This window comes from Amyelois transitella, chromosome 14, assembly GCF_032362555.1.
Source record: "Amyelois transitella isolate CPQ chromosome 14, ilAmyTran1.1, whole genome shotgun sequence".
In the NCBI taxonomy this organism is placed as follows: domain Eukaryota; kingdom Metazoa; phylum Arthropoda; class Insecta; order Lepidoptera; family Pyralidae; genus Amyelois; species Amyelois transitella.
This window is the reverse complement of record NC_083517.1, coordinates 3,862,696-3,882,393: the sequence shown is the minus strand read 5'-3', so window position 1 is coordinate 3,882,393 and position 19,698 is coordinate 3,862,696. Positions and strand designations below refer to the sequence as shown.

Genomic DNA, 19,698 nt, shown 5'->3' with positions numbered 1-19,698 from the left:
CCAATAAAAAAGAGAATAGAACAACTTTTTACCTTACCACCATTCTCTTTTCCATGGTTTTCCATGTTGTATAAGGCGACTAAAAGATAGTACTTATTATAAACTGTGATTCTTCTTTTAGAAAGCCAAAAAGCTGAATCAGTCTTTTGAAGGCTGTTGAATCGGTCTTTCCTGCAAAGGATATAGACATGACAATTTGTATGTATGCGAGTTGGACTCACGCACAAAAGGTTCCGAAACATTCCATTTTTATCAAAATTTTTTCAAATGTTATAAATTTCATCAAGCCATACTATATTCTATAAACTTACACGAACCTTTTACTACCCTACTTGTTACCGATTGAAATTTCTTCCTCCTGGCTTTAGTCTCGGTTGCATCCTCATCACTCACATAGTTTGCCTTTCATACCATTCAAACCTTAAACGTATTGGGTCGATCATGGTTACACATCCAGTTGCCTGAATGTGCAGGTTTCCAAACTATATTCTGTCACCGTAAGGAGCATCGGTTAGTTAGTATTCAAACTAATATAAGTACATAACCTTCGAAAACAGGTTCATGGCTGAGGTGAGATTTGAATCTTTCTGCGTATTACGCATTTTTCGTGGGCACCTTACCTATCAGTCTTTACAAGACTGTTGGCTCTGTCTACCCCGAAAGGGATATTGACGTGATTGTATGTATGTACCTTACTGATTCGACTACCGACGCTCTTAAATACTCTCTGGGAAAAAGGCGTGATTTTATGTTTGTGTTTTTTCTTCCGTAATGATGAAAGGAGTACGTGTATGGAGTGGTACTGATATACTAATTTTATTTTTAAAATCAAACTGTTCAATTATGTTGCGGTTCATTGTAATAACTTCCAAATTTGAAACTGATAATACAGACACATTCCCCCGAAAAAAATGGCTATGACATACGGTCCTGATGAAACGAAACTATTTGGATTTTTGCTATTTGGCTGCGGAACCTTAGAATTGTATATATATTTTATAGACAATTGAAAAAAAAACATACCAATATACCTACATACATACATATAATCATGTCTATATCCCTTGCGGGGTAGACAGAGCCAACAGTCTTGTAAAGACTGATAGGCCACGTTCGACTATTTGGCTTTAAGATTCTTTTTGAATCTCAATTCTGAGATTCAAATAGTGACAGGGTGCTAGCCCATTACCTAAAAGAAGAATCCCAAGTTTATAAGCCTACCCCTTAGTCGCCTTTTACGACATCCATGGGAGAGAGATGGAGTGGTCCTATTATTTTTCTATTAGTGCCGGGAACCACACGGCACCAATATCCCTACTTTGTGAAATTTGGTCTTAGAGGTTGCTTACTTACATACAAAGTCGGGGCAAATGCCGAGGTTATTTTTGATGAATAAAACTAGATGCATCTTCGACAATGTATTGTATAGTAATACTTGAACTACGTCCTATGGTTGTGTCATTTTGTGCCGTGAAGGTCACCAAAAAATAAATTTGAAATATTTGTTGTAAGTATATATAATTTTATTTTTAAAAATCTACCTACTATATGGATTTTGATTATTTTTTTTTTATTCTTCTATTCTGGCGAGTGTTCCTAGTTGTTCCAAAGAATTCATGGTACGGAACCCACTTACTTGGCTTTTAAATTTAAAATGGTCACCGTTCAAATTACTGTAGGTTGGTACAGAATACACCTAGACATCTGTAAATCATGATTTTGTAACGCCTTTTTCAATTCAATGATAATTAATTACAATAATGCTTACGCGCTCAATTTGACATAAGTATTGCATTTATTCAATTTATTATTCATTTTTCTAATTGTTACTCATTTACTATTAAAACAGTTTCGTGAGCGATTCAAAATAATCCAGCTAGGGGTATCTAATCTCTAAATGTAAGTGTAATATGTATATAAATAAGTTAAAGTAAAAATAAATAAAGACTTAAATGTTTCATGTTTTTCTTACTACAGCTTCAATCTATTAAAAACTAAGAAAAAATAACATAATTCCCAATGTTTTATACAAACAAAAACATTTATGAAACCCCAAGTAGCAAATAATTTAATATCACTTCACTTAACATCAATTCATTGATCTACAAATTAAACTTAATTTGAGCACCTAGAATACGATATATACAATACAGAAATATACAGAATACAGCATATCAAAGACACCTTTTTTATTTTTGCGACAAATTGAAGTTGTTGATTTAAAGCTTTCTTTTCAGATGTGCCATCAAAGAAAATCTTCACCCCTGATATCTGTGTTGTTTGCTGTTCTACTTTCGCCACAAACACAAACGCTCGACCCGATCACGGCTTTTATGGATTTTGTCCAAGAAGGAACTAGTGAGCTCGGAGATGAACCTCCTGATGTAAGTGACCTCCTCCCTGAATATGACTTCATAGTTGTTGGCGCCGGCACTGCTGGGTGCGTCTTAGCCAATCGTCTCAGCGAAATATCCGAATGGAAAGTTTTGCTCGTCGAAGCTGGAGATAAGGAAAATTTTATAATGGACATACCAATGATGGCTAATTACCTTCAGTTCACGACAGCAAATTGGAACTACAAAACGAAGCCTTCACATAAATATTGTACTGGACTTCAAAACAAACAATGCAATTGGCCTAGAGGAAAAGTTGTTGGAGGTTCAAGTGTCTTAAACTATATGATATATACGAGAGGCGCCAAGCTTGATTACGATGCATGGGAAGCTATGGGTAATGAAGGCTGGGGATGGGAAGACGTGCTCCCATACTTTAAGAAAATTGAGAATTTCAATATACCCAAATTAAATACCCCTAAGACTCATGGCCAAGATGGTTATCTTAATGTAGAATATACTCCTTACCGCACTGCAAAATCTAAAGCATGGGTTAAAGCAGCTCAGGAATTAGGATTTGAATACAAAGACTATAACGGAGGAAATCCATCAGGTGTGTCTTATTTACAGTTATCAATGAAAAATGGAACAAGACACAGTTCAAGCAGAGCTTACTTACATCCCATTAATGGAAGACCAAACCTTTACTTAACCAAAAAAAGTATGGTCACAAAACTTATATTTGACGATACGAAGACTAAAGTAATAGGCGTTGAGTTAGAAAAAAGGAGTAAAAAATATAATATACTGGCAAGGAAAGAAGTAATAATATCTGCAGGAGCAATAAACTCACCACAATTGCTAATGCTCTCAGGCATAGGACCAAAGAGTCACCTTGATTCGGTGAGAATTCCAGTAGTAAAAGATTTACCTGTTGGATTTAATTTAATGGATCATATAGCTGCTGGTGGGTTGCACTTCGTGGTTAATAAGCAGAAGGATCCTTCAAGTATAGAATATGTCTTATTTCATTTAGATTTAGTTTACAATTGGATGAAAACACACAAGGGACCTCTGGCTCTTCCAGGTGGATGTGAAGCGTTAGTGTTTACGAATTTAGATGACAAATTCAATGCTTCTGGGTGGCCTGACATGGAACTGTTATTCCTTGGAGGTGGTTTGAATTTCGATCCACTTATACATCGCAATTTTGGATTTAACGAAAAAATTTATGGTGATACTTATGGACCGCTTGGAAGTACTGATTCTTTTATGGTCTTCCCCATGTTAATGAGACCGAAGTCAAAAGGCCGAGTTATGTTACAGAGCAGAGATCCAAAAGTGCACCCATTATTAATACCTAATTATTTTGAATATCCAGAAGATTTGCAAAAGATAGTAGAAGGTATTAAATTGGCAATTGATATATCTAAACAACCAGCAATGAAAAAAATTGGAGCTAAATTGTACGATGTGCCTATAAAATACTGTTTAAAGTATGGCTCATTTGGGAGTGACGCTTATTTTGCATGTCAAGCTCAGATGTTTACTTTTACCATTTATCACCAAAGTGGAACTTGTAAAATGGGTGCCAAAGATGATCCTACTGCGGTTGTAGATGCTAGATTACGACTGCATAACATAGAAAGGGTGAGAGTCATAGACGCAAGCATTATGCCAGAAGTTGTTTCAAGTCACACAAATGCTCCAGTTTACATGATAGCCGAAAAAGGAGCAGATATGATTAAACAAGACTGGGGTCGACTATAATAAACTGAATTTGGTATCTAGTTAAATTAGTGCAAATTTTATATCAGTAAATGTCTTTCTTGATGGACCTATTATATATTTAGGTTAGAAACATAATTGATCGTGAAAGTGCAACATAAAAGCGTCTAAAATATGTTTTGCATTTAGGAGTTTGAGTACAAAGAACGACATAAAGGATAGATTAATTACTTAATTCGATAGAAGGCCTACTTCTGAAATTACAAAATATAAATAAAACGACGGTAAAATATTGATTGTAATTATTTTATTTACTTAACAATTAGTATAATACATCCCATTATTTTTATGACTGTGATACACGATGTTTCCGTAAATTAACTAATGCCACGACTACGGCCCAGACTCCAGTAAGGCAAGACTAGCAAGCAGTGTGAAAATGACCTAACTTCCGATTGAGCATCATTCTATTAAAACAATCATCTTGAAAGTAATACGACTTGAGAAATATTAACGTGCATGAAGTCTACTTACGTGTTGAACATTGCTAATAAATTCTACATCTTTAAAAAAAATTAAACAACAACAGGAGATCAATTTAAAATTTTAAATAATCATATTTTTTCTCGAATTACTATATATAGATAGTTTGAATAATTAGGATTCATTAGAGGACAACAGAATCTGAATAAATTTAGATACAGCATTATTACTGTGATTGTAGACAGAAAACGTCTTATTCAATAATTTGGGCGATTTTATTTTCACATAAACCATATTTTACTATTTAATGTGAGAAGTTTATTTTATCTCCCCATGTTTAAAGAAACTGCAATTTTATTTTGATAACGAATGTTTATTAATAAAATAGTTCTGAGATCACGATTGATTGCAACTAGACATTTTTAAATATCTTTATGTAATTTTAATGAATATGATGAAATTATACTTAATTATATTTTATATTTATTGCGCCCCGTATCTAACCACCTACATTTTATTAACCACACGAGCAATGTGGACAATAAATATTTAGCCAAGTTTTTAAGTGCCGATGTAATTTAAAAATTACAAAAAAATATTCTATAGACTTTCAAAATATGCCATTTAAGAACTTGATGTAATTAGCATTTTCAGGGTTTACTCATTACAAACAAATAAATAAAATCTTTAAATATTAAAATGTAAACCTAATTATACATTAGGTGCTATATTCATTTCCTATATGAATTATTTGCAAATATATGATTTCATGGAGAAACAACAGAGTTTGAAATTTCGTTCATGGATTTCTCATCGTAAATAATAATACCTAGGAAAAAATATTATATCAACAATAGATAACTGATATGCACATTCCGCATGTTTTTCATTTGCATTTGCTTTTAATTTCTCATCATAACATAAATATTTTTCCTGTGATCGTAAGCTATCAAAATTAATTCAGGAAATTACTATAAAATGCATAATTTTTCTAGTCGACTTTATTGAATTTCACAGATAGGTGGTAGGCAGTTTTGATGGTAAGCACCCTTTCTGTACTGGATCCCGTAACTACATTATTAGCTTTATCAATACTTCAACATTAATTTATCAATACATCTAAATTTTACACGGTAAATCTAACACAAAATCCATCACAATTGTTTTAGAATATCAGTTTGTTTGATTTGATCAGGTCATTTGTGTGCAAGGATCTTTATTTCTACACATTATTATATAATCAATTTATCTAGTCTTATAGCTTATTCTAGTTTTATTAAAATAGATTCACTAGTTTTGATTTGTCAATAAAATCTTTGAATATGATAACGATAGATTTGAAAAATATGTACTTATAAATATTTTACAACTTTAATTTACGACTGCATTTGCAATATAATATTTTCGAAGAACTGACCAAAATTTTATTTGAATTTGACTAGACTCCATATGAAGTGCTTATTCGCATTCATGTTGTAAGTATAAGATTTAAATATTAAGTACATACTTTTTTACAATTATTATAATTCAAAACATTTTGTAAGCAGGTGTGGTTTCGAATGCTTTTCAGGTATTAATGCACTGACTTGAATTAAATCAAAGAGATAAAAACAAAGTTCGATAATACGTACGTTTAATTTTACTGTATAATGAAAGTTTGTAAAAAATATAATTTCATTATTTGGAACTCCCGATCTAGGTACGATAAATATAGTATTTTATTTTAGTTACAGGAAATTAAATTATTTTATCATAATAGTACGGACTTAGACAATATATCTTGATTCAAAGATTTACATTCGATTTTTGTGAATTATGCAAGTTGATTTGATCTTAAATTTAGGTACAACAGTGTGCTTAAATATTTGTTATGAAGCATATACCGAAACAGTGCAAATTATCTATATAAAAGAAAGGTATTAGGGTTGCATTGCACCATAGAAGACATATTTTAAATATTTACACCCTAGTAATAGGTTAGGCCATACTATAACCTCAACTCATTATAAAATCGCATTTCACAATTGCTACTTCGGTTTTTGTGGATTTCTCACCAATTTAGTGTGAACTACACTGGCAGGCTCGTATAGCCTGAGCTAATAGTTTCATTATCGTTTGTGTTAAATTTGACTGAGCGGGAACATAATTAACTATGGTTTGATTATTCATAGGTATAGTAATATGGTGCAATTAAGCATCTTAAAATATACATTTTTTAAGAGACTATATTTATTATGACTTATACTTTCAAAAACTTGTATAGTTTCTGAAATTCTTGTTATTGTATGTAGTATCCTCTTAAAATAGTATTTTATGCTGATGTGTCAATATGATGATATTGCTATTCAGTAAAGAAAAATAGGTTTCGTTGTGTGTGTTGGTCGTTTACAGGAATTATTATGAAAGGCATAACCCATACCATAGCTTTACATCTTTATCATTAAACTTATTTTCTTATAAATTGTCTTCTCGTTAGTCTGAGCTATGAGATTCTACAACAGATCTACATACACTATCATTTTGTTCTAATTAATCATGATTTTAAATTTCTAGTCCTATAGGAACTTCAAAATAACGATCTCCTTCTGAAATGAAGTTATATATCTTCCCTATAATATCTCCTCATTTAACTTTACATACCAATCAAATAAATTAACATTTATTTTTTTCTGAACATAATGAGCTTCCACACGTATACGTATGATATTAGCCTTAATCTTTCTTTTATCTAACTTTTTACCAATTAAGATACCTAATTCAACTTGCTAGATACTTTACGAGCTTCCAGCTGTCTGTTAGGAAAAATGTGAACTTGCAAAGTTCCGAAACGAATTTGAAGTTTGGTACGACCCAATTTTTTCTTGCGCAGGATCGACTTAATATTGATATTATAACATTATCTGTCATTAGTACAAAATTTCTTGACTTTTAAATTTGGATGTCGTTCATTTTGAGTTTGGTGGCCTTAAGACTGTGATGCAGATGGAGCCTCGTAGAATCCGTAGTAAGTCTATAACTTCTGGTGTCTTCATTGACGTCACGTTTTCATCGTTTACCTGAAAAAGTAATTGCATAATTTACTCCTAGTTTGTTGAGATGCATTTGAAAACTATGTGAAATTTATTCCTATGTTTTAATTTTGGCTAGTTAGGATAATTTTTAAGAGTGTACTTCAAAATTTAAGCAAGTAATCAGAACAGGACAGTTGTGTTAAGAGATTCTAGAGTTTACTGCGAGTCAAGTCAAACACCCAACGGCTGTTTGGTTGATGTCACTGGGTCAACACCATCCGGACTGCCGACCTTTTTGTAAAGCTGTTGGCTCTGTCTACCCCGCACTATACCCCGGATATAGACGTGACCATATGTATGTATGTATGTATCAAGATAATGCGGCCGTCGGTCATTTGGCTTTTGATGGATCGCATTGAACTCGAGATTCTTTTAGGGGCTTGACTAGCAACCTTTCACTTAGTCATCATTCCATAGCCCTTGAATCTTTTCGAGGCTATTGGCAAAGGACAAAGACATAAAATATGCATGTATTTATTAACCTGTAATATAACATCCCCTCTTCGCAACCGGCCGTCCCTTGCAGCGACGCTGTCGTTGTAAACCGCTGAGATGTAGCTCTGACCGGATTCTGGATGACTCTGGACGCTGAAGCCTAGACGACTGTTCCATCCACGATTGAGTTCAACTGTCACGATCTGTGGAGAAAGAAAACTATCAATGAACGTACATACTTATTTTAACAAATCTGTCCTATCAACTTAAATATAGGTTACTAGATGCCGCCTGCGACTTCGTTCGCGTAGAATCAATCCCACGGGAACTCCGAGATGAAAAGCCTATATGTTATTCTAGGTCTTCAACTAACTACTTACCAAATTTCATCGTAATCGGTTCAGTAGTTTTTGCGTGAATGAGTAACAAACATCCATCTGACATCCTGACATACAAACTTTCGCATTTATAATATTTGTAGGATATGTTAGTAACTATTATATTTTTCGATTTTTGATGACGCCATTGGCGTTTCCGTCCCTGCCGTTTGAAGTGTTGCCGTAACCAGCTCAATTTATAATTGTACCGCAGATTCTGACATAGTTAGATCAAATGTTATTCCTCTCTCTTGCGTGTTCCCAATTGCATTCTCTATCGTTATGTTATGTGGCCTAAGGTCCGACCAAATATTGGCACAGTTCAAATAATATATCAACAATTTATCAATTTCATGGAATTCTTTTCTTTGAAAATGTGTAAATCATGATTATTTTATGATTTATGATGATGATGATGATGTGTAAGTGACAATCAAACTTACCGTAGGTTCTGTATTGGTGTTATCCGTCGGTTCATCAGGCTTTATGTTCTCCTTTTGGACGATATCCGTTTCCTTGAGTATGGGCTGGGGAAGTGCCGGCACCTCCATTTTGACCACTTTACGCTCGTTTTCTGGTGAAAGAGCTACACCTTTCCATTTCTTCAGTCCATTATCTGAAAAGAGTTGTAACAAAAATTAACATTTGCATATTTTCTATAAAATGGACAGTTTTTTCAGAATTACCGTACATTTATAAAGTACACGACAACTTAGTATAACGCCACATATGTAGAAAACATAAGGATATTTGATACTTTTCTTAATAGACATACATACATATCATCACGTCCATATCTCTTGCGGGCTAGAAGCTGTTTGGCTTAATGATAAGAATTAAGATTCAAACATTGACAGGTTGCTAGCGTATCGCCTAAAATCTAAAAGAAGAAACCCAAGTTTGTAAGCCTTAGTCGCCTTTTACGACATCCATGGGAAAGAGATAGATAGTACTACTCTTTTTTTCTATTGGTGACGAGAACCACACGGCATATATTGCCGTAATAGACAATTACGAATATTAAAATAAAAGTTCATTTTAACTTCTGAGGTCCAAAGCGAACGCCTACCTCTGAAGCGTAACGAGCGATAACGCAACTTCCATACTTCCAGTTTAGTCTAGTCAATAACTATTTATTACTTCTATTTCTATTTATCTGTTTCTAACCCATCGTCTACGAGAATCCCGCGTTAATTAGCCTTCCTACTTACTATCATCCTTATGTCCGTCCGAAGCGCTATCACTGGTTGAATGAAGCACGGCGCTCTGATAAGCCGGGTTGGAATGCTTGAATCGTTCATCGCTTGACAATTCTGCTGGCATTGAGACCGGTTCGTCAGAATCTACCGGGAACACTGGTTCGGCATACCGCTGTCGAGTTATGTCCTCCTGGTACACGTTAGGAGCATCTAAAGCTTCGTTGTCCAAGTTGTTCAGTTCGTAGCCGTGGGGTGGTACTGTAAGGTTTTGACGAAATAAGTTTTTTGCTGTTGAAAGTAACATTTTATTGCACATATTTTTAATTAGTTAAGTTTTGTCATTTTCGTCGAAAGTTAAAATTGTAATTATTATATTTACTTTCTCATTTTCATTTCAAGATAAAAAAATCAAGACTTAATTAGATTAGTTAGCAGATTAATACAATAAGGAGTTGACTAATCAAATGTTATCAGTTAAGTAAGTAAGTATTAGGAACTATTTCAAACTTAAAAATCAAACATTTATCTACCACTGGTAATTTTCGGATAGAGTTTACAATACATCTGATATGAATTTAATTTTTGTGCTTTTTTAGCGTAATGAAGAAGAGTAATGATAATCACAACAAACATAATAATTATTTCATATAGGTATAGCTATAGTCTATAAATTTATGATGTACAAGATTTTATTAGGGAACACAAATGACCGAAGGGCCCAGCTAGAATAGTGAATTATTATGATAAAGTGTATAAAGTGCATATTGTGAAGTATTGGGTAGTAAAATATCATGCGCTTGTGGTAGTATCATTCACAATGGATTAAAAATACATAAAAAATATTTATTGATACACGGAAGGCGATGGTCACACAGCTAGCCAAAAATGTAGTAAGCCCCAAATTGTATTTATAAAATCTTTAAATTCAGTATTTTGTTCCACGATGATTGTTATACATTAGCCATATATTTAAAAAAAATACTAATCATGCAAGCGTCATTATTGACCTTCAAGAACAAAAATTTATAACTTTAAATGGTTGTCACTGACTAGTGCTGCCTTTTATTTTACGTGAAAAAAGTGACGCTTCGTAATTTAGTTTTTATTCTTTAAAATTTACGTCTATCACTATATTGACGACTTGATTTAAAAATTTTATAAAGCAGCAAAATTATACCCTAGTGCTTCGTGACATATGTATATAAATTTCATATTTCGAAAGAGTGAAACTAATCGGTTACCCTGGCTATCAGTTCATGGAATTTATTAGGTACAAAATAGAAATATGATATGACGTGGACATTGGTGTCTTAACTGTACTATTGTTTTCGCAACAGAACTGGTGACTGGCTCATTTTCATTTAGGATTCAAACACCAATGTTGAAGGGACTATGTTGGCAGCGTGTTTAATCTAGCAGAAATGAAAGACTACAGACAGCGTGTTCGAAAATGTTTATCCAACAGTCTGTGTTACGGATAATCAAAATGGCTGACAGCATCTCATCCACAGAGCAAGGAGGATAGCATGAGTGTCGTTGCTCTGTGGCCTCACCTGTCAGGCTTAGCTTTTGTTTTCTACTAGGTGGTACTGGGCTGGCCAAAGTCACGGCTACAGTGTGTGCTCGATGGGTCCTCGCCTCTGAAGGCTCCGGTTCTACCGAATTGCTTGGTTTATCTGCGTGAAATACGACGCTTAGTGTTTTGTGTGTGTGGGCTCATGCATAGTGAGAGTTTTTGTGTGTTTTTTTTCGCTTTAAGGGTCAAGAAAGGCTTAAAGTACTTTTAGTGTTATCACATAGGAAAATAATTCTTACAAAAGCATTGAGTTACGTTTCAAATACAAAAAATCTGGTTCGTTTTCCGAAACTACACAGAACGGAAGTATTCTTCGTTTTGTTAATTTTGCAAGAGAGCCAAATCCCTATAATAGGATTTATTTTAATTACATTTTTAGAATGTAAGGTATGTTATTATAAAACAAAAATATATAAAAATACTGAGACTGCTGGCAGTAAAAGGGGAGAAATACCTATAGCTACTAGTTAGATTTTTGTTGTAGAAAGAATCACATGAGCTGTGGAGTCTTTGGCGAATTGAGTGTTTGCTGTACTTTCAATGTGTTTTAAGCTGTGCAAAATGTGTTTTGAAAAATCTCTATGAAAGTAATTACTGTCATTTTTATAATTCGTAGAAGTACTTTAATAGTGCTTGCTATAAACATTGTCAAAATTTTAAGAAAAACGAATTGAATTTCAACTTATCGAATTTAGGAAAATTTCTTCATAAATAAAAAATATTGATCAAAATTTATAAAGGTTTTTATCAAATAAGTTATAGCTAAATGCCAACAAAAGAATCATCTTGAATCTAATCGTTATTAAGAAATTGAATAAACGTTAACACTGACTGGTCCAACCAATTTCACGTAAACGAATGAACTATAGTAAATGTATAAAACGTACCGTTAGGTTGTTCATAGTGGTTGGTCTCCTTGGTTAGTTTTCTGAACTTCCTTGGTGATAAGCATGGTGATCTTGAGCCGTCTACTGCGTCAGGAGTCAGTCGGCGAGCCGCTAGGTCACATAACATTGAAACTGCTTCGGCCCTGAAAATTTACATACATTCAAATATGCAGAGAGATTGTTCTTCAAAGTAAAGGCTTTCTTAAAGTACTTTTAGTGTTATCACATAGGAAAATAATTCTTATAAAAGCATTGAGTTACGTTTAACGGCCTCTGTGGCTCAGCGGTAGTACGCTTGTCTGTGACACCGGAGGTCCCGGGTTCGAATCCTGGTCAGGGCATGATGAGAAAAGAACCTTTTCTGATTGGCCTGGGTCTTGGATGTTTATCTATATAAGTATTTATTATAAAATATAGTATCGTTGAGTAAGTATATCGTAACACAAGTTTCGAACTTACTGCGAGGCTACACCACTCAATCAGTGTAATTTGTCCCGTATATATTAATTTATTTATTATTTCAAATACAATAAATTTTACCCATTTGATATGATACTTTTTTAAATAACCATTACTGAACCTATTTCATTAAAATATACTAATTAGCCAAGGCTTAATGTATGAGGCAGCATTTTGACCCCATCACATTGCTTTATTAAATCATTAAACGTCAGAAAAGTTCAATTGAATAGCAGAAACTAGGTCAATTTTAACTTAACATCATTTGATTGAAAGGCAAACAAATGGACAGATGAAGCAAAATCAAAGCTTTATTTTATTAATGATATTATGTTTTTATTACTTATACAATAAACGTAACCTTGTGAATTACTGTTTCATCAAAACATTTGGACCGACTTAGATGAAATGTGGCACGGTAATAAACTTGGCTTTTCAGAGATACAAATAAATAAATAATAATATAAATAGCATTAAGCCCGCCAATTGTGCTATACATTTGTATTATGTACAATAAAGTATAAATAAAGAAATAAATATGCTACTTTTATTTCTGGTCCAAAACCCAAGGCTTTTGCTTTAGGTTGCCTTTGCTAACACTATTTATGTACGTATAAATACAATACTTAAATCAATTGAGTTTCCACTAGACAGAAATAAATCGAAAACGTAATAGATTTATAGATATTTATAAATATTCATACATTATAACCGTGTAACAGGGTAGCTTGGACACATTCGTGTCGTGCCATGTACTTTCATGATGCGCGCGCATGGGACGCCGCACCACAGATAAACAAGAACAAAACAAGGACGTTTGTATCGCATTTGTATAGCATCTAAAACTTTTTTGAACATAGATATATATCAAAACGTTAAACAGACTTTGATTAGGTATTTTAATGTTTATATAAACCAATTGTTGTAACACCCCACTCATTAAGAATCTGTCTGGTTATAAATTATTGAATTTAACGTTTTGTTGAATTACCTTAGTGGTGGTTTTGGTCTGTTCAGGGGCCCATCAGAATCCGTGGGGCCTTCTTCTTTAGGTGACATGGGCGACAATGGCGTAGCGGCGTGGTCGCGGTAAAGCCGCAGCCTGACTTCGGCCCCGCACGCCCGCAGAAAGGCCACGGCCTCAGCATGGGACATGTTAGACATTGGCGTATCATTCACCTGAAATGTTATTATAGCTTTACTTAGATATTAATGACCAGTCCGGGACGAGGACTGTTTGTTATCTAATACTAGAAAGTGATTGAGAGAATATGTTCTCAAACCTTAAAAAAAATATAAACAGTCGTTGCGACTGGATTAAACTTAGTTCTGGACGTTAAGAGGGGGAAGTTTTTATTTTTTAGGTTTAGTAACAAATTCTGAGGTCAAAATAGGAATAAAGGCCACGGCAAAGACGTATTGTTAGGGTTTTAGGTAATATTTGTTAGGTATATAAGACGAAAAAACATTTAATATTGTTGTTTGTCATAAAGTGCTTCGTCACACTTCTTTTATTTGTGCCTAATTATTCGATATCAATGCTTTCCCCCAATTTTGTTCAATCAGTTGAATTCTTTGTTATATTCAGGAAATAAGCGGTTCAACGACTCTGTAGAGGATGAGTCATGACCATGAACCATGCAAGCGGGTAATTGGGGGGAATGTTAAAATACATAAGGAAATTGGGTTGACAGTAACTAATGAGTGAGATATCGTATGATATGACAGGATATCAATCTTGCAAGTTTAAAATCATGTTGGAAAATAAGTTTTTTTAATTATTTCTTAGTGCGATGAAGATGTTGGACGAAGACCACTTAAAATGTGTAAGGAAATCGCGTAGACAAAGAGCCAAAAAGTTAACTTTGAACTCAGGCGAATAAACCTTTCAATTGGAAACCTTATTTTAGTAAGAGGAAAACGTGACAATTAGTGATTAAGTAGTTCTAAGATCAGCAAATACATTTTCTTTACAAAATATATCTGGCGCAAGCTGGTCAAAATAATTTACTATAAGCATTAAGAGGATATTAACCAGATTATGCTAACAAGAAATAAAAGTATGCTCACTGTCAAAATCCTTTCTCCATTCTGTATCTTGCCGTCACTCAAGGCTGATTCCCGAACTAACGCGCGCACATATGACACAACACACTGTGGTCTTTCTTCCTTAATCTAATGTAAGTCTATGCTATAGGAAAATAAAGTGAATGAAATAAAGGTGCCGTGTGGTTCCCGGCGAAAAAGAATAGGACCACTCCATCTCTTTCCCATGGATGTCGTAAAAGGCGACTAAGTGATAGGCTTAAAAACTTGGGTTTCTTCTTTTAGGCGATGGGCTAGCAACCTGTCACTATTTGAATCTCAATTCTATCATTAAGCCAAATAGCTGAACGTGGCCATTCAGTCTTTTCAAGACTGTTGGCTCTGTCTACCCCGCAAGGGATATAGACGTGACCATTGTATGTATGAAATAAAGGAATACTCACTGCCACAATCCTGTCTCCAGGCTGTATCCTGCCGTCACTCAGGGCGGGTTCCCGGACTAACGCGCGCACATAATGCCCCAGCGCACTGTGGTCTTCCTTCCGTAACGTAAAGCCGAGGGAGCCATTCACTTTTGTCATTATTATGTCGAATTCCTGTCAAAAAACGTAAATTTAAGAAGAATAAGTATTGAAAAATTTTGTTTGGAATTCTATTCTAGATATCATAATATCAAGATTTACAAATAAACATTTCTGTTTAAGAAATTAAAGCATAATTTACATTGACATTACTACTTATATTCGAGTAAGAACGAGACTCGGTCGCTTCTATATTCTTTTTATATATTAATGTAACTCATCGGTGTCGGTACATCCATTAGGATAATGACTTACCAGTGATCCGTCATCCTGGAGAGCGTGTGCAAAAACTTTTTAATTAAATCCATGTACTTTTAAATAAACAAAAGCTACAAATCTACTTAAACTTAAATGATGTCGCGTTACTTAAATTATGACGTTGGTTACAGCTTGATATGAATTACGCTTTGGAGTAAAGAAAAAATGGCAACTGGATGTGTAACCATAGATCCAATACAGGTAAGGGTTACCTGCAAAGGTTACGGAGATGAGATGGGACTCGCTTAAGAGTAACAAACTGACTCCATCAATCTAGGATTCATGGTCAAAGGCATAACCCGGGCCCCTCTCCAGAGAGGTGAGGATGCAACCGGGAGTTAGCCAGGAGGAAGGAGTAAAGAAAAAAATGTAGCTGTTTTTCTTTCAGCGCTTATTGTTAAAGTGCTTTAGACTCTTGTTGTTGGTAAGTTGTTATTATGGCGTTGATATAAGGTTGAAATTAATAAGTTTCTAGTTTCTACAGACCTTTGATTGGCGCTACAAAATTATAGTGGGTTTCGTGTTTACTTTTCTAATAACCTTACTTTTCTATTTGTATATTATATATTTCCCTTTGAAATTACAATTTGTAGTATGTACCTATTATATTTTTATTAATTCCGTTGTTTTTCCTATAAAATCATGTTCAACTAAATTCCTCATATTTTGTGGTAGCAATTTCTATTCGAATAAACGATTGAAATATGAGATTGTTAACAAAATTAATCACGTATAAGTTCGAAAAAGCTATTGTTTTTAAGATTTTCATTATAGCACATAAAAGTAATTACCCCGTATTGGACGTCGTAGACCGGCAGAGATCGATCGAGGTCCGGCAGCCGGAGATTGTCCCGGTTCGTGTCCGGGCTCGCCTCGCGGCGGCCTCGACCCTCGGAGGAAGAGGTGGTCGCGCTGCTGGTTGTTTGCGATAACCTGTGCATTGGAAAACATATCATTTTTTTATGATCTTTGTAATTTATTAAAGATGCAGTACGCTTGTCTGTGACACCGGACGTCGCGGTTTGAATCCCGGTCAGGGCATGATGAGAAACGAACGTTCTCTGATAGGTCTAGGTCTTGAATGTTTATCTATATAAGTAGGTATTTATTATAAAATATAGTATCGTTAAGTCAATATCTCGTTACAAAACTTTGCGGTTCAATCTCTGTATTTTGTCCCCTATATATTTGCCTATCACTCCGGAAAAGAGTTTGGTGATTATGCTCGACGCTTCATTACAAATGGTACCAAAAATATCATATAATACCTAGCATGCATCGGATGGCAATTTAGCGGATCCATTGGAGTTAGGTGCGGGTTCGGTGTCCGTGCCGGCGGTGTCGGCGGATCCGGTGGTGTTATGCTCTCTAAAGCTCCCGGAGGAGGCCGACACACCCTTAGCTCCACCCGGGCTGCAGCCGTCCGGAGTACTTCTAGGGCTTCCTGCAAAGGGCAATGACATTGAGGGCTGGGCGTTAGAGTTTTACATACACGGTTGGTTTTGTGTTGGTACCCAGTATTGAATAGTTTAATACATTACTCGTAACGGATAATATGATGATGATATATGGATATCATCTTATTAGTCCTGACCTGTGTTTTACATCTTCAGCTCTCTGAAAAGGAGCCCCGGGTGTACCTTTGACCATGACACAGAATTGGATAAGTCGGGTTTTTGCACAAGGCTGTCCCCAGCAAGCTTTGTAGTAACACTATCCTATACTATTATGTAGGTAAATATATCGCGACAAATAAGTAAATGGGACTTCTCAATGCATGACAAAATGTATTATTTATAAATAATTCAAGTAGGTATTAAATTTACGTAATGTACGTTTACTTTATCTCGAATGTTTCGCATTATGTAAAAATCGCTCCGTGACCATGGATCATTGTAATATGATTTGAAACATCCGAGATAAAATAAAGATTACGTGTGCGTTTGTTAATACATGTAGGTACATGCACATTAATACAATAATACACAAATTTATTAATAGGACACAAATTGAAGAAAACAACACGAAGAATCTCCGTCATTCTTCAGTCTCTCATAATCCAGTCGCCTCGCGTCGTGTCTAGTCGCAAGTGCGTACAAAATTACAAACACAATCCCACGCCAATGAGTACAAATAAAATCGAAGATGAAATCACTTTTAGATGCATTCTGAGATAACATTATTATTACAGTCGGGAGCACGAGGTGACTATAGTGTAGTGGGTGGGATTAATTTGATACAGGATTTATCGGTCATTGACCCGTGTCTGGCCAGCGTAATATTAATAGGTAGGTAGACTCTGTTTGTGTATGCCGATAAAAGGAAAAGTACGTGAAGAAAAGGTGACTGAATGATCTGATTTGAAAATAATCGGCAGAAATTCTGCGTATGGATAGAAATGCCATGTTGAGTTTCTGCACAACCAGGAAAGCTGATGATGCTGGGTGTGTTAAATGAAATATCATTAAATAGCTGGGTCAATTAAAAAAAGAAAAATAAGGACTTTATTATAAAATTGAGATACGTATTGTTCTAATGGTACCTACTAGATATGACTAGAGATGTCAGTAGTTTGCTTTAAACAAAGCTTTAAATAATTACTTGGTTTTTTAATTAGGTTATCTGAAGTTCATTTTTTGCTATACCTTAAGCTATAAAACCGTACTTAATGGCTTTATTTAGTGAAACTTTAAAACCAATTCCCACTGTCAAAGAGATACAATGGACACACAAAGGTTCAATTTGTAGGAAAACGATTCTGTTTATTTTTATTGCGTTTGTTAGTTGAATACTGAGAACGATTTAAAGTTAATTGTTTGATAAAAAATATGATGTTGTAGATATATTATATAGAATTTTCTATAAAGTTTAACTTGCTTATGATATTGTGAAAGTCGATTCCCTAGATGAAACAAACGTTATTCTCATTTTTTTAAATTCTATTCGCGAATTCTTATTTATACGGCTTTTTGTAACTATAAAAATATCTAGTAAGTTTCGTAGAAAAACTTTATTTTAAAAATAAGATAAAGTATCACATAATGACGGCAACATAACCTATATATATGAAATCTACTACTAGTGCTTCCAAAGTGCTAGTGTAGAAGAAGCGGCAAAACAAACTACGCTGCAGCATTTTCGCTAGACAACAATTTACAAATATATAATAATAAATCTAAATAGTAAACCAATTTACATAGTTCAGATTTAAATATAGTAATTATTAAATCCATATTTAGATGTTTGAAATAAGTACGTGTGATAAAATACCATGCATTGCAAAAATATTCTGACAACAAATAATAGAATAATTAGTTTCGATTTAAAGAAAAACTTAGAAGGAAATCCCCACAACTCGAAGTGGAAAATATAGACTAGCGGTTGTCGTAAAAGGAAAGTTCTCTAAAAGCTTTTAAAAGTATGGTGCATCCTTCTAAAGTCTCTGTGGGTGAAGATTATAGTCCTATTTTAAATGGACTGTGAAACGATTTCATAAAGTTTTTAAAGCTAAGTGCGTACAGCTTGGGAATCAATGCAGATTGATGATGATCTTTGATGAATGAATCATCAATACTGGTATAGTAGCAAAGAAATAACAAAGTTTTACAATCTTTTCAAGACTTGGCTCAGTCTACCCCTAACGTTACGTGATTTTACATACATGTCGGCTATTTTTCGTGACCTTGCAAAACAGAATAATGAGAAGTTCCTTCTTAATTTTCCAGTGTAATCTTAATAAAACGTCTTGTCCCTATTCAAAGTATCTTTATTCTCTAAAAATTGTGTTTTTACTGTGTCACGCGATGAGGCGGGGACATTTCACAGTTTATTACCTTTTGACCCCGACGCGTAGTGACAATGTTTTCATAAAACTTTTTATATTATACACAGGAAGGTGAAAAAAATAGAGTAAAAAGTATAAACATAAATTTTTGGTACAAAACTCTAACATCGTACAATGTAGTAATTAAATTTAGTCAGGAGACTAATGATATTATTATTAAGTTTTTAACGGAAAATAGTAACAAGATCATTTGATACTTTTATAAAAAAAAGGCTAGTTTGTCTCGTAAATGACATCGAGGTGGGCACGAAATCCATGGTCGTATTTTGCACAGCTGTATATTTTTTTTATAGATTATACTATTACCAATTGTCTCCCGCGACTTCGTTTGCCCTAAATTTCTATAAATTTTAACTTATTTTTGTTAACACAATGTGTAAGCTATACTGCTGCAAGGTTTCATTAACAAGAGTATCTAATT

General features: G+C 34.2%; 2 protein-coding genes across 2 annotated transcripts in view; one reads left to right on the top strand and one right to left on the bottom strand.

Moving 5' to 3' along the window:
• Window positions 1–1,429: 1,429 nt before the first annotated feature.
• On the top strand, window positions 1,430–4,403 carry LOC106130843 (glucose dehydrogenase [FAD, quinone]-like). The gene is made up of 2 exons (XM_060947814.1): window positions 1,430–1,507; window positions 2,238–4,403. Exon 2 carries the CDS (start codon window positions 2,238–2,240, stop codon window positions 4,101–4,103), a length of 1,866 nt encoding a protein of 621 aa, XP_060803797.1. The 5' UTR covers window positions 1,430–1,507; the 3' UTR covers window positions 4,104–4,403.
• A 3,047-nt stretch (window positions 4,404–7,450) lies between these two features.
• The window catches only part of LOC106130842 (uncharacterized), a 63,728-nt gene continuing 51,480 nt past the window's right edge, over window positions 7,451–19,698 (bottom strand). Inside the window, exons 5-14 of the mRNA XM_013329772.2 lie at window positions 16,702–16,877; window positions 16,225–16,366; window positions 15,038–15,190; window positions 13,540–13,727; window positions 12,090–12,232; window positions 11,180–11,302; window positions 9,639–9,884; window positions 8,871–9,043; window positions 8,098–8,253; window positions 7,451–7,600 (exon numbers count right to left, since the gene is read on the bottom strand). Coding sequence (XP_013185226.2) covers window positions 7,490–7,600; window positions 8,098–8,253; window positions 8,871–9,043; window positions 9,639–9,884; window positions 11,180–11,302; window positions 12,090–12,232; window positions 13,540–13,727; window positions 15,038–15,190; window positions 16,225–16,366; window positions 16,702–16,877 — 1,611 coding nt within the window. The 3' untranslated portion in view covers window positions 7,451–7,489. The remainder of the gene's footprint in view (window positions 7,601–8,097; window positions 8,254–8,870; window positions 9,044–9,638; window positions 9,885–11,179; window positions 11,303–12,089; window positions 12,233–13,539; window positions 13,728–15,037; window positions 15,191–16,224; window positions 16,367–16,701; window positions 16,878–19,698) is intronic.